The sequence below is a fragment of the Oryza glaberrima genome, chromosome 2 (assembly GCF_000147395.1).
Source record: "Oryza glaberrima chromosome 2, OglaRS2, whole genome shotgun sequence".
Lineage (NCBI taxonomy): Eukaryota > Viridiplantae > Streptophyta > Magnoliopsida > Poales > Poaceae > Oryza > Oryza glaberrima.
The window spans coordinates 21,974,936-21,989,018 of record NC_068327.1 but is presented as its reverse complement, the minus strand read 5'-3'; the positions used below and the strand labels follow the sequence as shown (position 1 = coordinate 21,989,018).

Sequence of the window (14,083 nt, the reverse complement as noted above, 5' to 3'; positions counted from 1 at the left end):
CCATCTACAAGTAAACGATTCATGAAGAGAAGTGTAGTTGAATGACTGTGTTTTAATGTGTCATCGTACTCATAACATCTCTATCCTTCATGACAGACGGATGAATTGATAGGCACATATGTGGTGACACTGCTATATGTGAATCTTAAAAAGCTAACATTGTTATCAACGTTGCTAACTTGCTACTATTTCATTGCTCTCCAATGAACAATGCTAAGCATTGTTGTGCGGGTGTATCTATTACCTATACTATATACACGTTAGATGGTAGAGAGCCTATATAAGATTTTATATATACCTGAGGAGTTTTTTACAAAGTAGTTTAACACGCGCCAATTTCTAGAAGGAGCCAAACAATTCAAAAAAACCGAAAAGAGACCGATACGAGAAGGATGTTATTAGCTTTAGATTAATAGTTTTTTGTGTAGTTGCATTTTATTACAAACAATACATAAGAATCTACACACAGGTGTTACGTGGAAAAATAAAATAAGTTTTCATAATATCAAACGAGGACGATAAAAATAAATTATCACGCTGTTAACAAGTGATGTTCTTTTATTATAGTGAGAAAATGAAAAGACTGTTGACGGCTCACGTTTAGGGTTAAAGAAATTTGAAGTAATAAATAAGAACTATCCTTTGTTGCCAAGATGCTAAACTTAGCATCAATGTATATGGCAACCCATTTAAATCCCCCATTTCAACACTCGAAAGAGAGAGGAAAGAAACAGGATGGCATGCTACTGTCAAGTCGTTATTACTAGGTCCAACCAACGGATACGAACTTGTAATTACGAGGAAATGCAAGGTCCCTCCGGGTAAAACGTCTGGATTTGTTGGGCTGATTTTTTTTCCGCCGTTTCGTTTCGGTTGCCTCGCGCTGTGTGTGCGCGCGCCCCTCGCCTCGCTCCCATTCCGCTACGGCGGTGGTTACGCGAAGGCCCCATTACTCCATCCGACGGCCCAAAAATTTGAGATGAGAACGGATCGGACGGCCAGCAGCAGGGGAGGTATAGAAAAACAGGCGGCTGTGGGCCCACCCTTTGACCGCGGTTGGTTTCGCTTGGCTCGGGTCAAGGTGAAGGCCCACGCTGGCAGTGGCGGTAGCGGGTGGTACTACACTGGAGTCCAGCTTTATCAACGGTGGGGCCCAACGTGGCAGCGAGAGAGGCTACCACCCGCGCGTGAGTAGGCGTGCGTACGTGTGGGCCCCTCACCCAGCTGGCGCCGAATTGCCCAATTGGGGGTGGACCCTGGAGGTCAGCGTTTGGTCGACCGCGCGGTAGAGGCGGCGCGGGCAGGTTGTGCGTGTGACCGTGGCAAATCTGGGACCGTAATGTATGTGATGGGCCCAGGCCTGGTGGGCTTGTATAGTTGTATTAGCCCATGTAGCTGACCGGTTTCCGGGAGGAAAACGAATAGAAATAAGTCTACTTTATCCCTCAACAATACAACGAGTTTCATTCACATCCCTCAACCGCAAAAAACCGCATATTGAACGTTACTCAGCTATTAAAAATGGCACAAATCGAGTCCTTTAACGGTTTCAACACCAGTTTTATCTTATGTGATGTCCACGTGGTAGTCTGACCAGGTCTTTTCAACAATGTGGCGGCCAGCGAGGCTGGTCAGCACGAGGATACGACGACGGCATCACCACAAGGCAACGGAAAGTAGCTAATTAGCCAATGAGCAAAAAGACGACATAGACCAAGGCCAATCACCCCAGTGTAATCTAAACGATATCGTACCTTGCCAAATCTGGCTATAGCGATTATCAACGTACGTTGAGGTGAAGTTGTTAGGGCGCGGGGTATGAGACTGTTGCGACGATGGCGCCGTGGCGGAGGTCATAAGGCAAGAGAGGTGGGAGGGCGCGAGGGACAAATACATTGCCATTCTCTCTCCAATCCAACTCAATCCAATCCTTGCATCGCATGGTTGTGCGAGCGAGTTGTGGCAAACTGGTGATGATGCGGAGAAGAAGAACGAGGCACTGGGGCAAAGCGCACAATGACGTTGTGGAAGTGCGGGAGCCGAAACTACGAACAGCGAGTTGGATCAAAAGGTGGCGGCTAAGATAGGAGAGCACGTCCGCTTGCAAAGGAGAGAAGGATAAAGACATGATGATATAGAGAGGTAGAAGATATGGGCCCCACTATATTGTTTATCTTTTTTTACTGACTTATAAGCCATACATATTTTGTCTTAATTTTAAAATTATTAATCGTGTTTCTAGTGCCACTTTTTCGTCAAGTGGGATGAGGACTAAGTCAAACCAGCCATATTGGCGCCACGTCAGCTAAACAATTGTCCAAACCACCTTGAGACCATGTTTGCATCGATTTTGAAGTTGAGAGACGCATTATGTATTGTTATTGCGATTGAAGGACGTGATTCAAACTTGACTTTCAAGATGAGGAACCTAATGTAAACTTATTCCAAACGAATACACACTATCTCATCCAACGGCCGTATCATTGGGCAATGGCCTTGCAGAGACCCAAATCATGCAGCGAAATTTCGAAATTTCTGCATGCTCTGTTTTATTTCAGAAATTTTCATGCTCTGTAGAAGAAAATTATGATTGTGCAGAGCACAGAACACAGAGCTGTACAGGCTTCAGAGCGAGCTGTGCACGGGTGCTTGTGCAGCAGCGGCAGCTGGGTCTTCTTCGTCTTGAGCCTGGTGCTCAGCCAGGGCGTACCACTCCTGCAGGCACCTGCGGACGTTGTCGCTGTCGTCGTCGCGGTCGCGGAACGTCTCCATGTCGTCGCTCGTGTTCCGGCTGATGATCGCCATCAGCTCCCTCTTCCACTCCTCCGTGCGCGGGAAGTCGCAGTACTTCTCCCCAAGCTCATACATTTTCTGACCACCAAAACGAGCGATCATTCAAATATTCGATCAAGAAGTGAACAGATTAGACCGCCATGGGATGTGCTTACGTGAGGCTCGACGTCGTGGGTGTGCGCCTTGGGCACGCCGGCGAGCTCCCTGGCGCGGTAGAACTCCTCCACGGACCGCGTCATCTCCTCCTCGGACGGCAGCGCCCGCCGGCCGGACAGCACGCCGGCGATCCACCTCCCCTGCGCCTCGAAGAACCACGGCACCATCACCTTCCTCGGGATGCCGACGAACGACAGCCACGGCGCGAGCGACGGCGGGAACGTGTGCTCGAACAGCGGCCCGACGCGGTTGTCGTCGTCGTCGACGGCGACCTTCCCCTCGGTGTCCAGGAACGGGAACGAGTAGCGGTACCCGGTGCAGTACATGACGGTGTCGGCGGCGACGACGCCGCCGCCGCCGGCGAACACCACGCGGCCGTCGTCGCACAGGCGCTCGATCTGCGGGTGCAGGTGGAGGTTGGCGTGCCTCGCCAGCATCTTGGACATCGCCGGCGTCGCGGCCGCCTCCACGGACTTGGCGGAGAGGTGCACCTCCCTCGCGACGGCGAGGAGGTCCAGCGCGATGTCCATGCCGCTGTCGCCGCAGCCAACCAGCACCACCACCTGCAGCGTTGCACGCCAGGATTAATCCAAGATTAACGGGCACAAATCACAGTCGTTGGTAGCAAATTAATTAACCTCGTCGCGGAAGGGGTCCGGGACCCGGTACCAGTGGCTGTGCAGCTGCCTCCGTTTCCAATCCCCCATTCCTGATTAATTAAGAGATTTCGACCAGGGTAATTAGCGGCGAGATTAGCATTCGATTTCTGCCTGAGACAAGCACGTTTAATTGCTGATTTGGTTGTTCGTCGGCGCTACGCACCTTGGATGCTAGGCAGCTTTGGTTGCGAGTAGTGGCCGGTGGCCACGATGACGGCGTCGAACACCTCCTCGACGCAGCGCGCCTCGGCCATCTGATCATCACTGCATCGCTTCCAGAGGCCGGCGTCTGTGGATCTCACCACCCATTTCATCGCGTCGCCGGGGCCACCTCGGCATGGCGGCGGCGCCATGGCGACGCGCACCACCCTGGTGTTAAACCTGACGGCGTCGGTGAGCCCGGCCGCGCGGTAAAAGTCCCTGAGGTAGAGGTACACCTCGCGGTGCCCCGGGAAGCGGCGCGGGTCGCGGCCAGGGTTCGCGCCGCCGCCGCCACCACCGGCGGCGCTCTTCCTGGGCACGAACTGGAAGTCGGAGAATCCCATGACCTCGCGGGGGCCGAGCAGCCGGAGCGAGGCGTACATGCTGCTGTGCACCCTCACCGGCTTCGCGGCGGCGGCGGCGGCGAGCGGGTCTTCTTCGTCGTCGTCGTCGGCCCGCGGGTCGTACAGCCACTGCCCGCCCACGTCGCCGGCCTGCTCCAGCACCGTCACGGCGTGCCCCTCCCGCCGCAGCTCCCGCGCCGCCGCCAGCCCGGCCATCCCGGCGCCGATCACGCACACCTTCCTCGACGCCCGCGGCTTGCCGACGTCGTCGACGCAGGCGGCCGCCATGTCCATCGATCGAACACGAGGCCAGTGCGCTCGAGCTGCGTGAGCTTGCGGGCGGTAGTAGTGGTTGGTTGATCTGCGTCAGCGTCACAGCTGCATGGATGAGCTGTGTAGGGTGTTTCTTCTTAGGCTTTTTGCGCGGCTTTGACTCTTTGCAAACCCTAAACGCGCGCCATGCATGGCTGAAGGGACGAAGGGAAGGGGAAGCGTGCGACATGTGTGGCAGTGGCACTGTCGTGTGGGGGACCATTGTTCTTGTTTCGGTGGATTACACAGAGTTGTTATAATCTCGTTGTTCGTACGTTATCTAAATAATTATAAAAAATTAAGAAAAACACGAACAAAATAGATTAATATGTAATAAATCACTCCACAAACATGTAAGGTCAAATTTAACTTCTATAAGTTGCAAAAAAAATTTATTGTGGATATAGTTAACTAGTCATAGTTTTATTGTTTTTTTGCAACTTGTAAAAGTTGAATTTTAATTTGTATATTTGTAGTGTGTTATACCACATATTAATCTATCTATTTGATTTTTTCTATATTTTTTCATAACTATTTGGATAATATGTAAATAACGAGAGAATGTTTTCTGGAGAGTATGAATCCACTCTGAGTTGTTCAGTTGGTTTGTTGTTTTCACGTACGGGGCATTTCCCATCTTAGACGTTCACGTGGGGCATTTTCTAATATTAGTGTTAAGCATCTACTATTACCTAACTAAGCATCTACTACTATGAAAGAACTCTACTCGAATACAAGCATATATATTCCTCTGGTTGCTTAAATTGGAGATAAGTACAGTATTCATTTGTAAGAGGCCCCTACCTAGAAACTACGTATCAGACTAGCCATCTCCAAAAATAGCTAACCAAGTAAAAATAAGTGTTCAGTGGATTTATCAGGCTAGCTAGCTCTTCCCTAGTTGATCAAAGTTTAGCCATCTCCCTAACCAACCATCTCTTGCTAAGAAAAGGCTAAAAGACGTGTCTGGTTACTTGCATAAAGCCAGCTGATTGGCACGCACAAGTGCAAACGAATAGCGTTAATTTGGTTACCCGCATAGCCTTCCGAGCTACACTAACTCGAAAGCCAAGGTGAGAGCTTCATATCCCTCGTCCAGGCTAAGCTCGTACATGTATGGGGATGGACAGGTACAAGCACGAGGACACGCGCGCGGGTGGAGGATCGAGCTAGAGGGATCGAGAATCCGGTGATCACCTTCCTCTCCCATTTGCTTGCTTGCTGCCACCCTATTCACCATTATTGTCCTGTCACCGTCTACTATAACCCCTCAGCCGGTGGAACCCGAGTTCTCTTCTTCGGTGGTTGCAACGGACCGTCATGATACTGTATGGTTATCTAGTGTATATATAAAAAAGAAGTGGATTTATAATCGTCCAATACTTTTGTGTATGTTACTCGTAATTTTTTTTAAGCTTTCCTTTTTAATTCTACCAAAGCTAGTGATAAATTTATTTTACATGACAAATGTGGATAGTTCTAAGCATCAATAGTTAGAACTATTTACTGAATGCGACGTGACTTTGAGCTTGTCCAATTCTAGACATGGGTATCACTTCCAGTACTCGGGAATAGACCCAATCACCTAATCTGGTGCACTCAAGATTGGCAAAGACCTATTATGATGGGTATTTCCACAATGTAATTCCAAACACAGCCTAAAGTCTTTATTCTAAATCGGATATATTTTCTCAAGGTGTATACAAAACCATAAATCGTATGCCGTTAAACTATACTAGACTTATTTTCTTACTTTCAATCTTCCGATTCCAAGACTCCGGAAGACTCTCGACCTCTTTTACCAATTCTACTATACTTATTTTCATACTCTCAATCTTTCAATTATAGCTAAGCCTCCGGAAAACACTCGATCTCTTTTACTGAGCCCCATTAATTCTAAATCCAATGTTAGGTACTTAATATGTGTTGTATCCAACGGAGTTTATTATTTCGATGATGCGGCACATCATGGTGGTGATAAAGATTAATTCTTTACTATTTCACATGAGTGCATAAAAGTTAGTGGTAGAAAATGAAAAGTACTTTGAGATGGAGCTAGGGAGTATATTGCTAGGCTAGGCCTTTGGGCCAAGGTTGGATCTCTCCCAACCAGTAGTTGGTGTGCATATTTTAGTTTTAAAACCACACATTCTTGAATTGGGAAAATATACATTTTTGGCAATATGGTTCCCGAATGGGGAAAATATGCATTTCTTGTACAATGTGATTCTTGAGTCTGAACATAAATATATACACTTACATTAGTGAAGTGAGCGTAGCTTAAATGGTTAGGTTCCTTATGGTACCTACCCACCTAGGTTCAAGTTCGACTTGATACGAGTGCTCGCATTTATGAGTAAATAGTTCGACTTGATACGAGTGCTCGCATTTATGACTATTTACTCTTTCAATGATAGTTGCCCGTGGTGACTTTGTAGGGTCAGTTTTTCGAATGTGTTTATATAGGTAATGTGTGCGTGCATAGGGATGAGGTGAGTATGCACGCGCTATGAGTGTATGTGTTGTAGCATGTTTCTGCAAAGAATATACACTTATGTTGAAGTACTGTTGGCCTCGCACACTTGCGGTTTTGTACATGCATATATAGTGGTGGTATCTATTATATTATTAAAACAATTTTGAAAGGAGGCACCACGTTTGCTGTGGAGGCTAGAGATTCCCACATTAATCGGAGAAAAGAAAAAAAAGAAAAGAAGAGTCCAAGTAGAAATACAATTTAAAAATAGCTGAAATTCGGAATTAAAAATAAGCAATATTGAAAGAAGTTTCCATATAAGAACCCAATACGAGATTAATCAAAATTCAAAATAAAAATAAAATAAAATCCAAAATTAGAAGAAAAAAAGAAGTGTCCAAGTAGAAATACAATTTAAAAATAGCTGAAATTCGGAATTAAGAATAAGCAATATTGAAAGATGTTTACATTAAGAACCCAATACGAGATTAATCAAATTCTAAATAAAAATAAAATAAAATCTAAAATTAGAAAAGAAAAGGATAGTCCAAGTAGGAATAAATTTAAAAATAGCTGAAATTCGGAATTAAGAATAAGCAATATTGAAAGAAGTTTACATTAAGAACCCAATACGATATTAATCAAAATTCGAAATAAAAATAAAATAAAATCCAAAATTAGAAAAGAAAAGGATAGTCCTAGTATGAATACAATATAAAAATAGCTGAAATTCGGAATTAAAAATAAGAAATATTAAAAGAATAGTCCATATAAGAATCCAATACGAGATTAATTAAAATTCGGAATAAAAATAAAAATAAGATCCGAAATTAGCAAAAAAAAAAGAAAAGTCCAAGTAGGAATACAATTTAAAATTAGCTGAAATTCGGAATTAAAAATAAGCAATATTGAAAGAAGAATCCAGATAAGAACCCAATACGAGATTAATTAAAATTCAGAATAAAAAATAATATCCAAAATTAGAAAAAAATAAAAGAGAGTTCAAGTAGAAATACAATTTTGGAACAACTGAAATTTAAATTAAAAAATACAAATATTTTTTTTGAGAAACACAGTACAAATGCAGGCGCTCACAACGTGCACACACTCACCCCTATGAACGCACACACGCACACCCTACCCCTATGAGCACCTCCGGAAGACTGGGCCAGCATGCCTTGAGATTGACGAAGTCACCACAGGCGTCTCGCTATCGACGGGTACGTCACCTACCACTGAAAGAATAATTAGCCGTAAATGCGAGCACCTGTGTCAAATCTAGGATTTGAACCCGGGTGGGCTGGTTCCACCACAAAGAACCTAACCAGTTGAGCTATGCTCACTTCGCAAAAAATACAAATATTAAAAGAACACAATACAATATTAATTAAATTTTGAAAAAAAATTCTGAAATTAGAAAAGGAAAAATAAGATTTCAATTAGGAATACAATTTATAAATAACTAAAATTTGTGATAAAGATAAAGACTATTTAAAGAAAAGACTATCTAAAACACATAACGAGATAAGTTAAGTAACATGCCTATAAAGGAGTAGAGTGGTGGCGGTTGATATGACATATAAAAACTTTTAATAAAACACCAAATAGAATCCTAATGACGATTAAAAGGAGGGACGACAGGCATCCCGTGAAAGCAAACGAGTAAGGTGGTTGCCGGGACTTCTAGAAAGTAAAAAAAAAAACTATTGATAATCATATTCGATTTTTAAAATCTCAATGACATTAAAAGGAGAAGCAGCGGGTGGGGTGTATAGGAGTATAGTTGCAGAGCCACCAACGGTAGACAGGACTTCTAGAAAATAAAAAATGATTCCAACGATAGATAGTTATGTTCGATTTTTAGAATCACAATGACAATAAAGAGTAGGCGGCGGACGGGCCGTAGAGGAGCATAGTGGCATCGTTTGACGGGACTTCTAAAAATTATAAAAAATAAAATCCAACAAGACAATAAACTCTAAAATCTACAAGGTCCAATTTTTAAAGGTTCGGAACTTCTAAAAAGTAAAAAAAAACAATAATAATCATGTTCGGTTTTAAAATCTCAATGACAATAAAGAAGGAAGGTAGTGGGCGAGCCGTAGAGAAGTACAATAGCAAAGCCGCTGACGATTTGACGGGACTTCTAGAAAGTAAAAATGAACCCAAATGATAATTATGTTCAATTTTTAAAATCTCAATGACAATAGAGAGAAGAGACAGTGGATGGGCCGTAGAGGAGTATAATGACAACGTTTGGCTGGACATCTAGAAATTATATAAACGAAATCCAACGTGACAATAAACTCTTAAAACTATAAGATCCAATTTTTAAAGGTTCCAAGGAGAATGAATAAAAATAGTGGTAGATCGAGCAAGTAAATAAAGAAGTAGATGACATAAGGGATAACCATTGGTGTGACTTTTAAAAACTATATAATTAGAAACACGAGGATGATAAGGTTTGGTCTTTCAAAGTCTTAAAACAATGAGATAGATATTTAATAAATTTTAAGTAAAATCATACTTAAAAAATATATGATTTTGTTTGGGTGCTAGCCGCGCAATTGCGCGGGCCACCCAGCTAGTTTATGTATATGCATGTGCGTTTTCCATGAGCAAACCACTGCATCACAATTTTTAAAGGCAAACATTGCATTTTGTGTACTACCTTCGTTCCTATAAATAGCTATGCAAAATAGCCTCCCGAGCTACACTATCTGGAAATGCGTGGGGAGAGCTTCATCCCTCGTCCAGGCTAAGCTGCTGCATGTATGGGGATGGTCAAGTACAAGAGCGAGGACACGCGAGTGGAGGAGCTAGATGGGTTGAGAATCTGGTCACCTTCCTCTCGCATTTGCTTGCTTTGATGCCCTATTCTCTATTATTGTCTCGTCGCCGCCTACTGTAACCCCTCAGCTGGTAGAAGCCAAGTCCTCTTATTCGGTGGTAGACTACAAACACGATCTATACTAAATTTTCTAGAATAATACTCTCTCTGTTTTAAAATGTTTGACACTGTTGACTTTTTAGCACATATTTAACCGTTCGTCTTATTAAAAAAATTGTAAAATATGTAAAACTATAAGTGTACATAAAAGTATATGTAACAATGAATCAAATGGTATGAAAAGAATAAATAATTACTTAAATCTTTTAAATAAGACGAATGATCAAACACGTACTAAAAAGTCAACTGTATCAAACAATTTGAAACGGAGGGAGTAAGTATTTGTATTTTGAGACCGAGGAAGTAGACACAAACATGATCTTGAACGTGAGCCTCCATAGAAGTGCTCGAGGCTCTCATTCGAGGAAACTGTTCAATAGTTTGTATCCCTAAGCTACTTAAATAGGAAGGAGGATGTTATGTATGGTTGGAAAGAGAATGCTGGTAGATAAGTAGTTATATTTTGGGACAGATGGAGTATATCTTGAGGGAGTTAAATTGGACATTTTCCATCTCAAAACCAAACCGCAAAGCATCTACCGGAGCAGGCCTACGGCCCACCACTCCACCAGGCCTGAGCACGAATCTCAAAGCTAGTGCCCTGCCACCTGCCAACCATCGGCCGCCCACGCGCAAGACCTCCGCACTGGAAGTTTCGTTCTTCTTCCCTTCCAAGAAATGCGGAAACCCGTGCACGGCTTTAAAACCAAACCCCACCAGATCAACAAAATCCCCCAAAAAACCCAAACCCCTTTCCCAAACAATCCCCAAACCCACCACCACCGGAAAAGCAGGCGAGCCCCCATTCGTCGGGATCCATGGCCGGCGGCGGGCAGGCGGCGGCGTCGCTGCTGACGAAGCTGGCGCAGGCGGCGGCCGGGCTGGGCATCGCGGCGTCGGCGGCGTCGACGGCGCTGTACACGGTGGACGGCGGGCAGCGCGCCGTCATCTTCGACCGGTTCCGCGGCGTGCTCTCGGAGACCTCGTCGGAGGGCACCCACTTCATCGTCCCCTGGCTCCAGAAGCCCTTCATCTTCGACATCCGCACCCGCCCGCACAGCTTCTCCTCCACCTCCGGGACCAAGGACCTGCAGATGGTCAGCCTCACCCTCCGCGTCCTCGCGCGCCCCGACGTCGACCGCCTCCCGGACATCTTCACCTCGCTGGGCCTCGAGTACGACGAGAAGGTGCTCCCCTCCATCGGCAACGAGGTGCTCAAGGCGGTCGTCGCGCAGTTCAACGCCGACCAGCTCCTCACCGAGCGCCCCCACGTCTCCGCGCTCGTCCGCGACTCCCTCATCCGCCGCGCCGCCGAGTTCAACATCGTCCTCGACGACGTCGCCATCACGCACCTCGCCTACGGCCCGGAGTTCTCCCAGGCCGTCGAGAAGAAGCAGGTGGCGCAGCAGGAGGCCGAGCGGTCCAGGTTCCTCGTCGCGCGCGCCGAGCAGGAGAGGCGCGCCGCCATCGTCCGCGCCGAGGGGGAGAGCGAGGCCGCGCGACTCATCTCCGAGGCCACCGCCGCCGCGGGGACCGGCCTGATCGAGCTCAGGAGGATCGAAGCCGCCAAGGAGATCGCTGGGGAGCTTGCCCGCTCCCCCAATGTCTCGTACATCCCGGCCGGCGACAGCAGCCAGATGCTGCTTGGTCTCAACGGCGCTCGGTGAATGAATCAATCGCCTTTCCCTTTAGTCAGTTGCATTACCTTTTAGATCTTATTATCACTTCATGGTATTATTGGATATTTCTGCAATGATAAAATGCTCATAAATTTTCCACTGATGGAGATGAATTGTCGAACAATTGCTGCATTTGTCTCGCCCAAAATATGTGGTAATTTGTTGAATTTTGTGATCCTTCGACTACTGCAATGCAGGAATCTTGTATTTAGAGATCTACATTGCTTTGTTGATGATGTGATTGTTTTATCCAATTTTGTGCTATGATAATTCTTTTAGCATTGGATTGACATGTTTCTGCCCTTATCACGAGGATTGCATCTGTGCCCTTAGGAATAATGAACCGAACAGTGTATATAAAGAGGACAGAAGACCCCCTGTTTTTTCAGATAACCAGTTTGTTGCAGCTTTTGTTTGCCCATTTTGATTGCTTTGTCTGAAGTTAGTCTTAAGTCTGAACATTGTGGAGGATGTGATGAATGGAATTATGCTAATATGTCATGTCATTGAATTGGAATCATGTAGTGAAATATTTTTAGGTTATCTTTGCTTCCAAACTTCCAGTCGATGGTGGGATAAGGGTGTAAGACTGTTAGTGTTGTTGCGTTGGAACATTTTCTACAGTCGATTATTTGGTTTTGCACTTTTGCTTTCCGCGACAAAGATGTGCATTAGTTCCTATCGCACAGCAAATTATAAACTCTGTTTCTGAAAAATTGGAAGCAGGGAGATGGCAATGTGTACTTTCATTTTATCATTTGTTTGTTGATTTCCTTGTTATGCAGTTAATTAATGAATTACAGTTCTGTATGTACTACGCAGTTAAAAGGAAAAAAAACAGATAACCCCTGTTTTCTTTACAAATTATGGCAAGCCCACTCTCGCCTGTGGTAGTCTGTTGAATTTTGTGATCCTTCGACTATTGCAATGCAGGTATCAGATATTTTGCACTAAAGCAACTTTGTTTATGAAATTGTTTGCTCTAATTCGGTTTGTCTGGTTAAAGCTCTACATTGACTTGTTGATATTGTGGCAGTTTTTCCCCCTCATCTTTGTTGTTATGATAGTCAATCTGCCGTTATCATGAGGGTTGCCTGGTATTCTTCTGTTCTGTGGTACATTTTCTTGGTTAAGTGAACCACTAGAAACACTGAACAATGTATAGAGAACTTTTTTTTTCATAAACACCTGTTTTGTCTGGGATCATTGTTGCGCTTTGTTGGACCATTTTGATGGGTTGATCTGAATATGATCAAATCAGTATATTACCACTCCGATCGTTGAGGGCCATGCGATGAATAGAATTATGGTAGCATGGCATCGAGTTCGGATGGGGGAGATGGAACTAACTCCTACGCACGGAAAACGGTGTAGTCCATTAACACGTGATTAATTAAGTACTAGCTTTTTTTTTTCAACAATGGATTAATTTTATTTTTTTAAGCAACTTTCGTATAGAAACTTTTTAAAAAAACATACTGTTTAGCAGTTTAAAAAACGTGCTCGTGGAAAACTGAGAGAGAGGGGATGAGAAAAGGTGCATGCAAACACAGCCTGCTGTGTTCAGTAGTTCAGTACTGTTACTGGCAGCCTGAGTTTACTGATCTGAAACTTTTCCGGAATGTTAGCTTCCAAACTTCCAGTCTAAATCAGTTAGGGCTAATCCATAAGTCCCTCCACTTTAGTCTCTTTTAGCCTCTAAAATATCAAACATAGGGACTAAAAAAAGGCTAAAACTACCTAGGTCCATAAGTCCCTGGGGAAGTGCTAATTGGGATTAAAGGCCTATAGCACATCTACTATTGAATGGATGAAGCATGTAGGTGCTGGATGAAGTGCTACTAGAGCATGTAGGTGCTGGATGAAATGCAACTAGATAGGTCATTAAATGAGTTTTAGTTCTTTTAGTCCCTCCAAACAAACAGGATATGACTAAAGAGGACTTATGTTTTAGTCCTAGAATTTTTAGCCCTAGGACTTAGAGCAAGTATAATAGTAAGCTGTAAGCCTACTATAAGCTTATGTGGAGGAAAGATGTAAACAAAAGAGAAGGTGTTGGCTCTCATGCAAGAGCTAGCTTAACACAAGCTCCAAGACAAATACATTAAATGTATAAGTGAGAGATAGAGATAGAAGAAGAAAATTATAGCTAACCTTATAGCTAATCTATTAGGGCACCCGCAATGGTTATCTATAGGCTCTCTACAAGAGATCCATGTCAGCATATTTTCCTATTTGGAAGAGATTAAATGAAGAGAGAGAGCAAAGCTATCTACTAACCAGGAGATAGTCTATAGAGAAAAACAAGGCAATGCATTAGAGAGCTATAGATACCCATGTAGACTTTAGTATAGGCTAATAGATACCCATGTAGACATACCATTGAAGTGGTTACTATTAATCTAGTCTATTGCTGAGATGTACATGTTTTATAGATAGCACCTTACTTTACCATTACGGGTGCTCTTATATGTGTTGACTTTAGTATAGGCTAATAGTAGAAAGTGGGCTAT

At 44.3% G+C, this 14,083-nt stretch overlaps 2 protein-coding genes across 2 annotated transcripts; one reads left to right on the top strand and one right to left on the bottom strand.

Moving 5' to 3' along the window:
* Positions 1 to 2,552: 2,552 nt before the first annotated feature.
* Positions 2,553 to 4,549, bottom strand: LOC127764225 (flavin-containing monooxygenase FMO GS-OX-like 9). The gene is made up of 4 exons (XM_052289077.1): positions 3,772 to 4,549; positions 3,588 to 3,658; positions 2,949 to 3,512; positions 2,553 to 2,871 (listed from the first exon to the last, which is right to left on the bottom strand). Exons 1-4 carry the CDS (start codon positions 4,445 to 4,447, stop codon positions 2,626 to 2,628), a joined length of 1,557 nt encoding a protein of 518 aa, XP_052145037.1. The 5' UTR covers positions 4,448 to 4,549; the 3' UTR covers positions 2,553 to 2,625.
* Positions 4,550 to 10,619: 6,070 nt separating this feature from the next.
* LOC127763523 (prohibitin-3, mitochondrial-like) lies at positions 10,620 to 11,673 on the top strand. The gene has a single exon (XM_052288254.1). The coding sequence runs from the start codon at positions 10,710 to 10,712 to the stop codon at positions 11,556 to 11,558; it is 849 nt and encodes a 282-aa protein (XP_052144214.1). The 5' UTR covers positions 10,620 to 10,709; the 3' UTR covers positions 11,559 to 11,673.
* Positions 11,674 to 14,083: the final 2,410 nt, after the last annotated feature.

Excerpts from the sequence above, each read along its gene's own strand:
- LOC127764225 (XM_052289077.1), bottom strand. The coding sequence starts at position 4,447 with ATGGACATGGCGGCCGCCTGCGTCGACGACGTCGGCAAGCCGCGGGCG. Across the intron at positions 3,659-3,771 it reads AAAGCTGCCTAGCATCCAAG|GAATGGGGGATTGGAAACGG; the intron begins GTGCGTAGCGCC and ends TTAATTAATCAG. Across the intron at positions 3,513-3,587 it reads CGGACCCCTTCCGCGACGAG|GTGGTGGTGCTGGTTGGCTG; the intron begins GTTAATTAATTT and ends GCAACGCTGCAG.
- LOC127763523 (XM_052288254.1), top strand. The coding sequence starts at position 10,710 with ATGGCCGGCGGCGGGCAGGCGGCGGCGTCGCTGCTGACGAAGCTGGCG.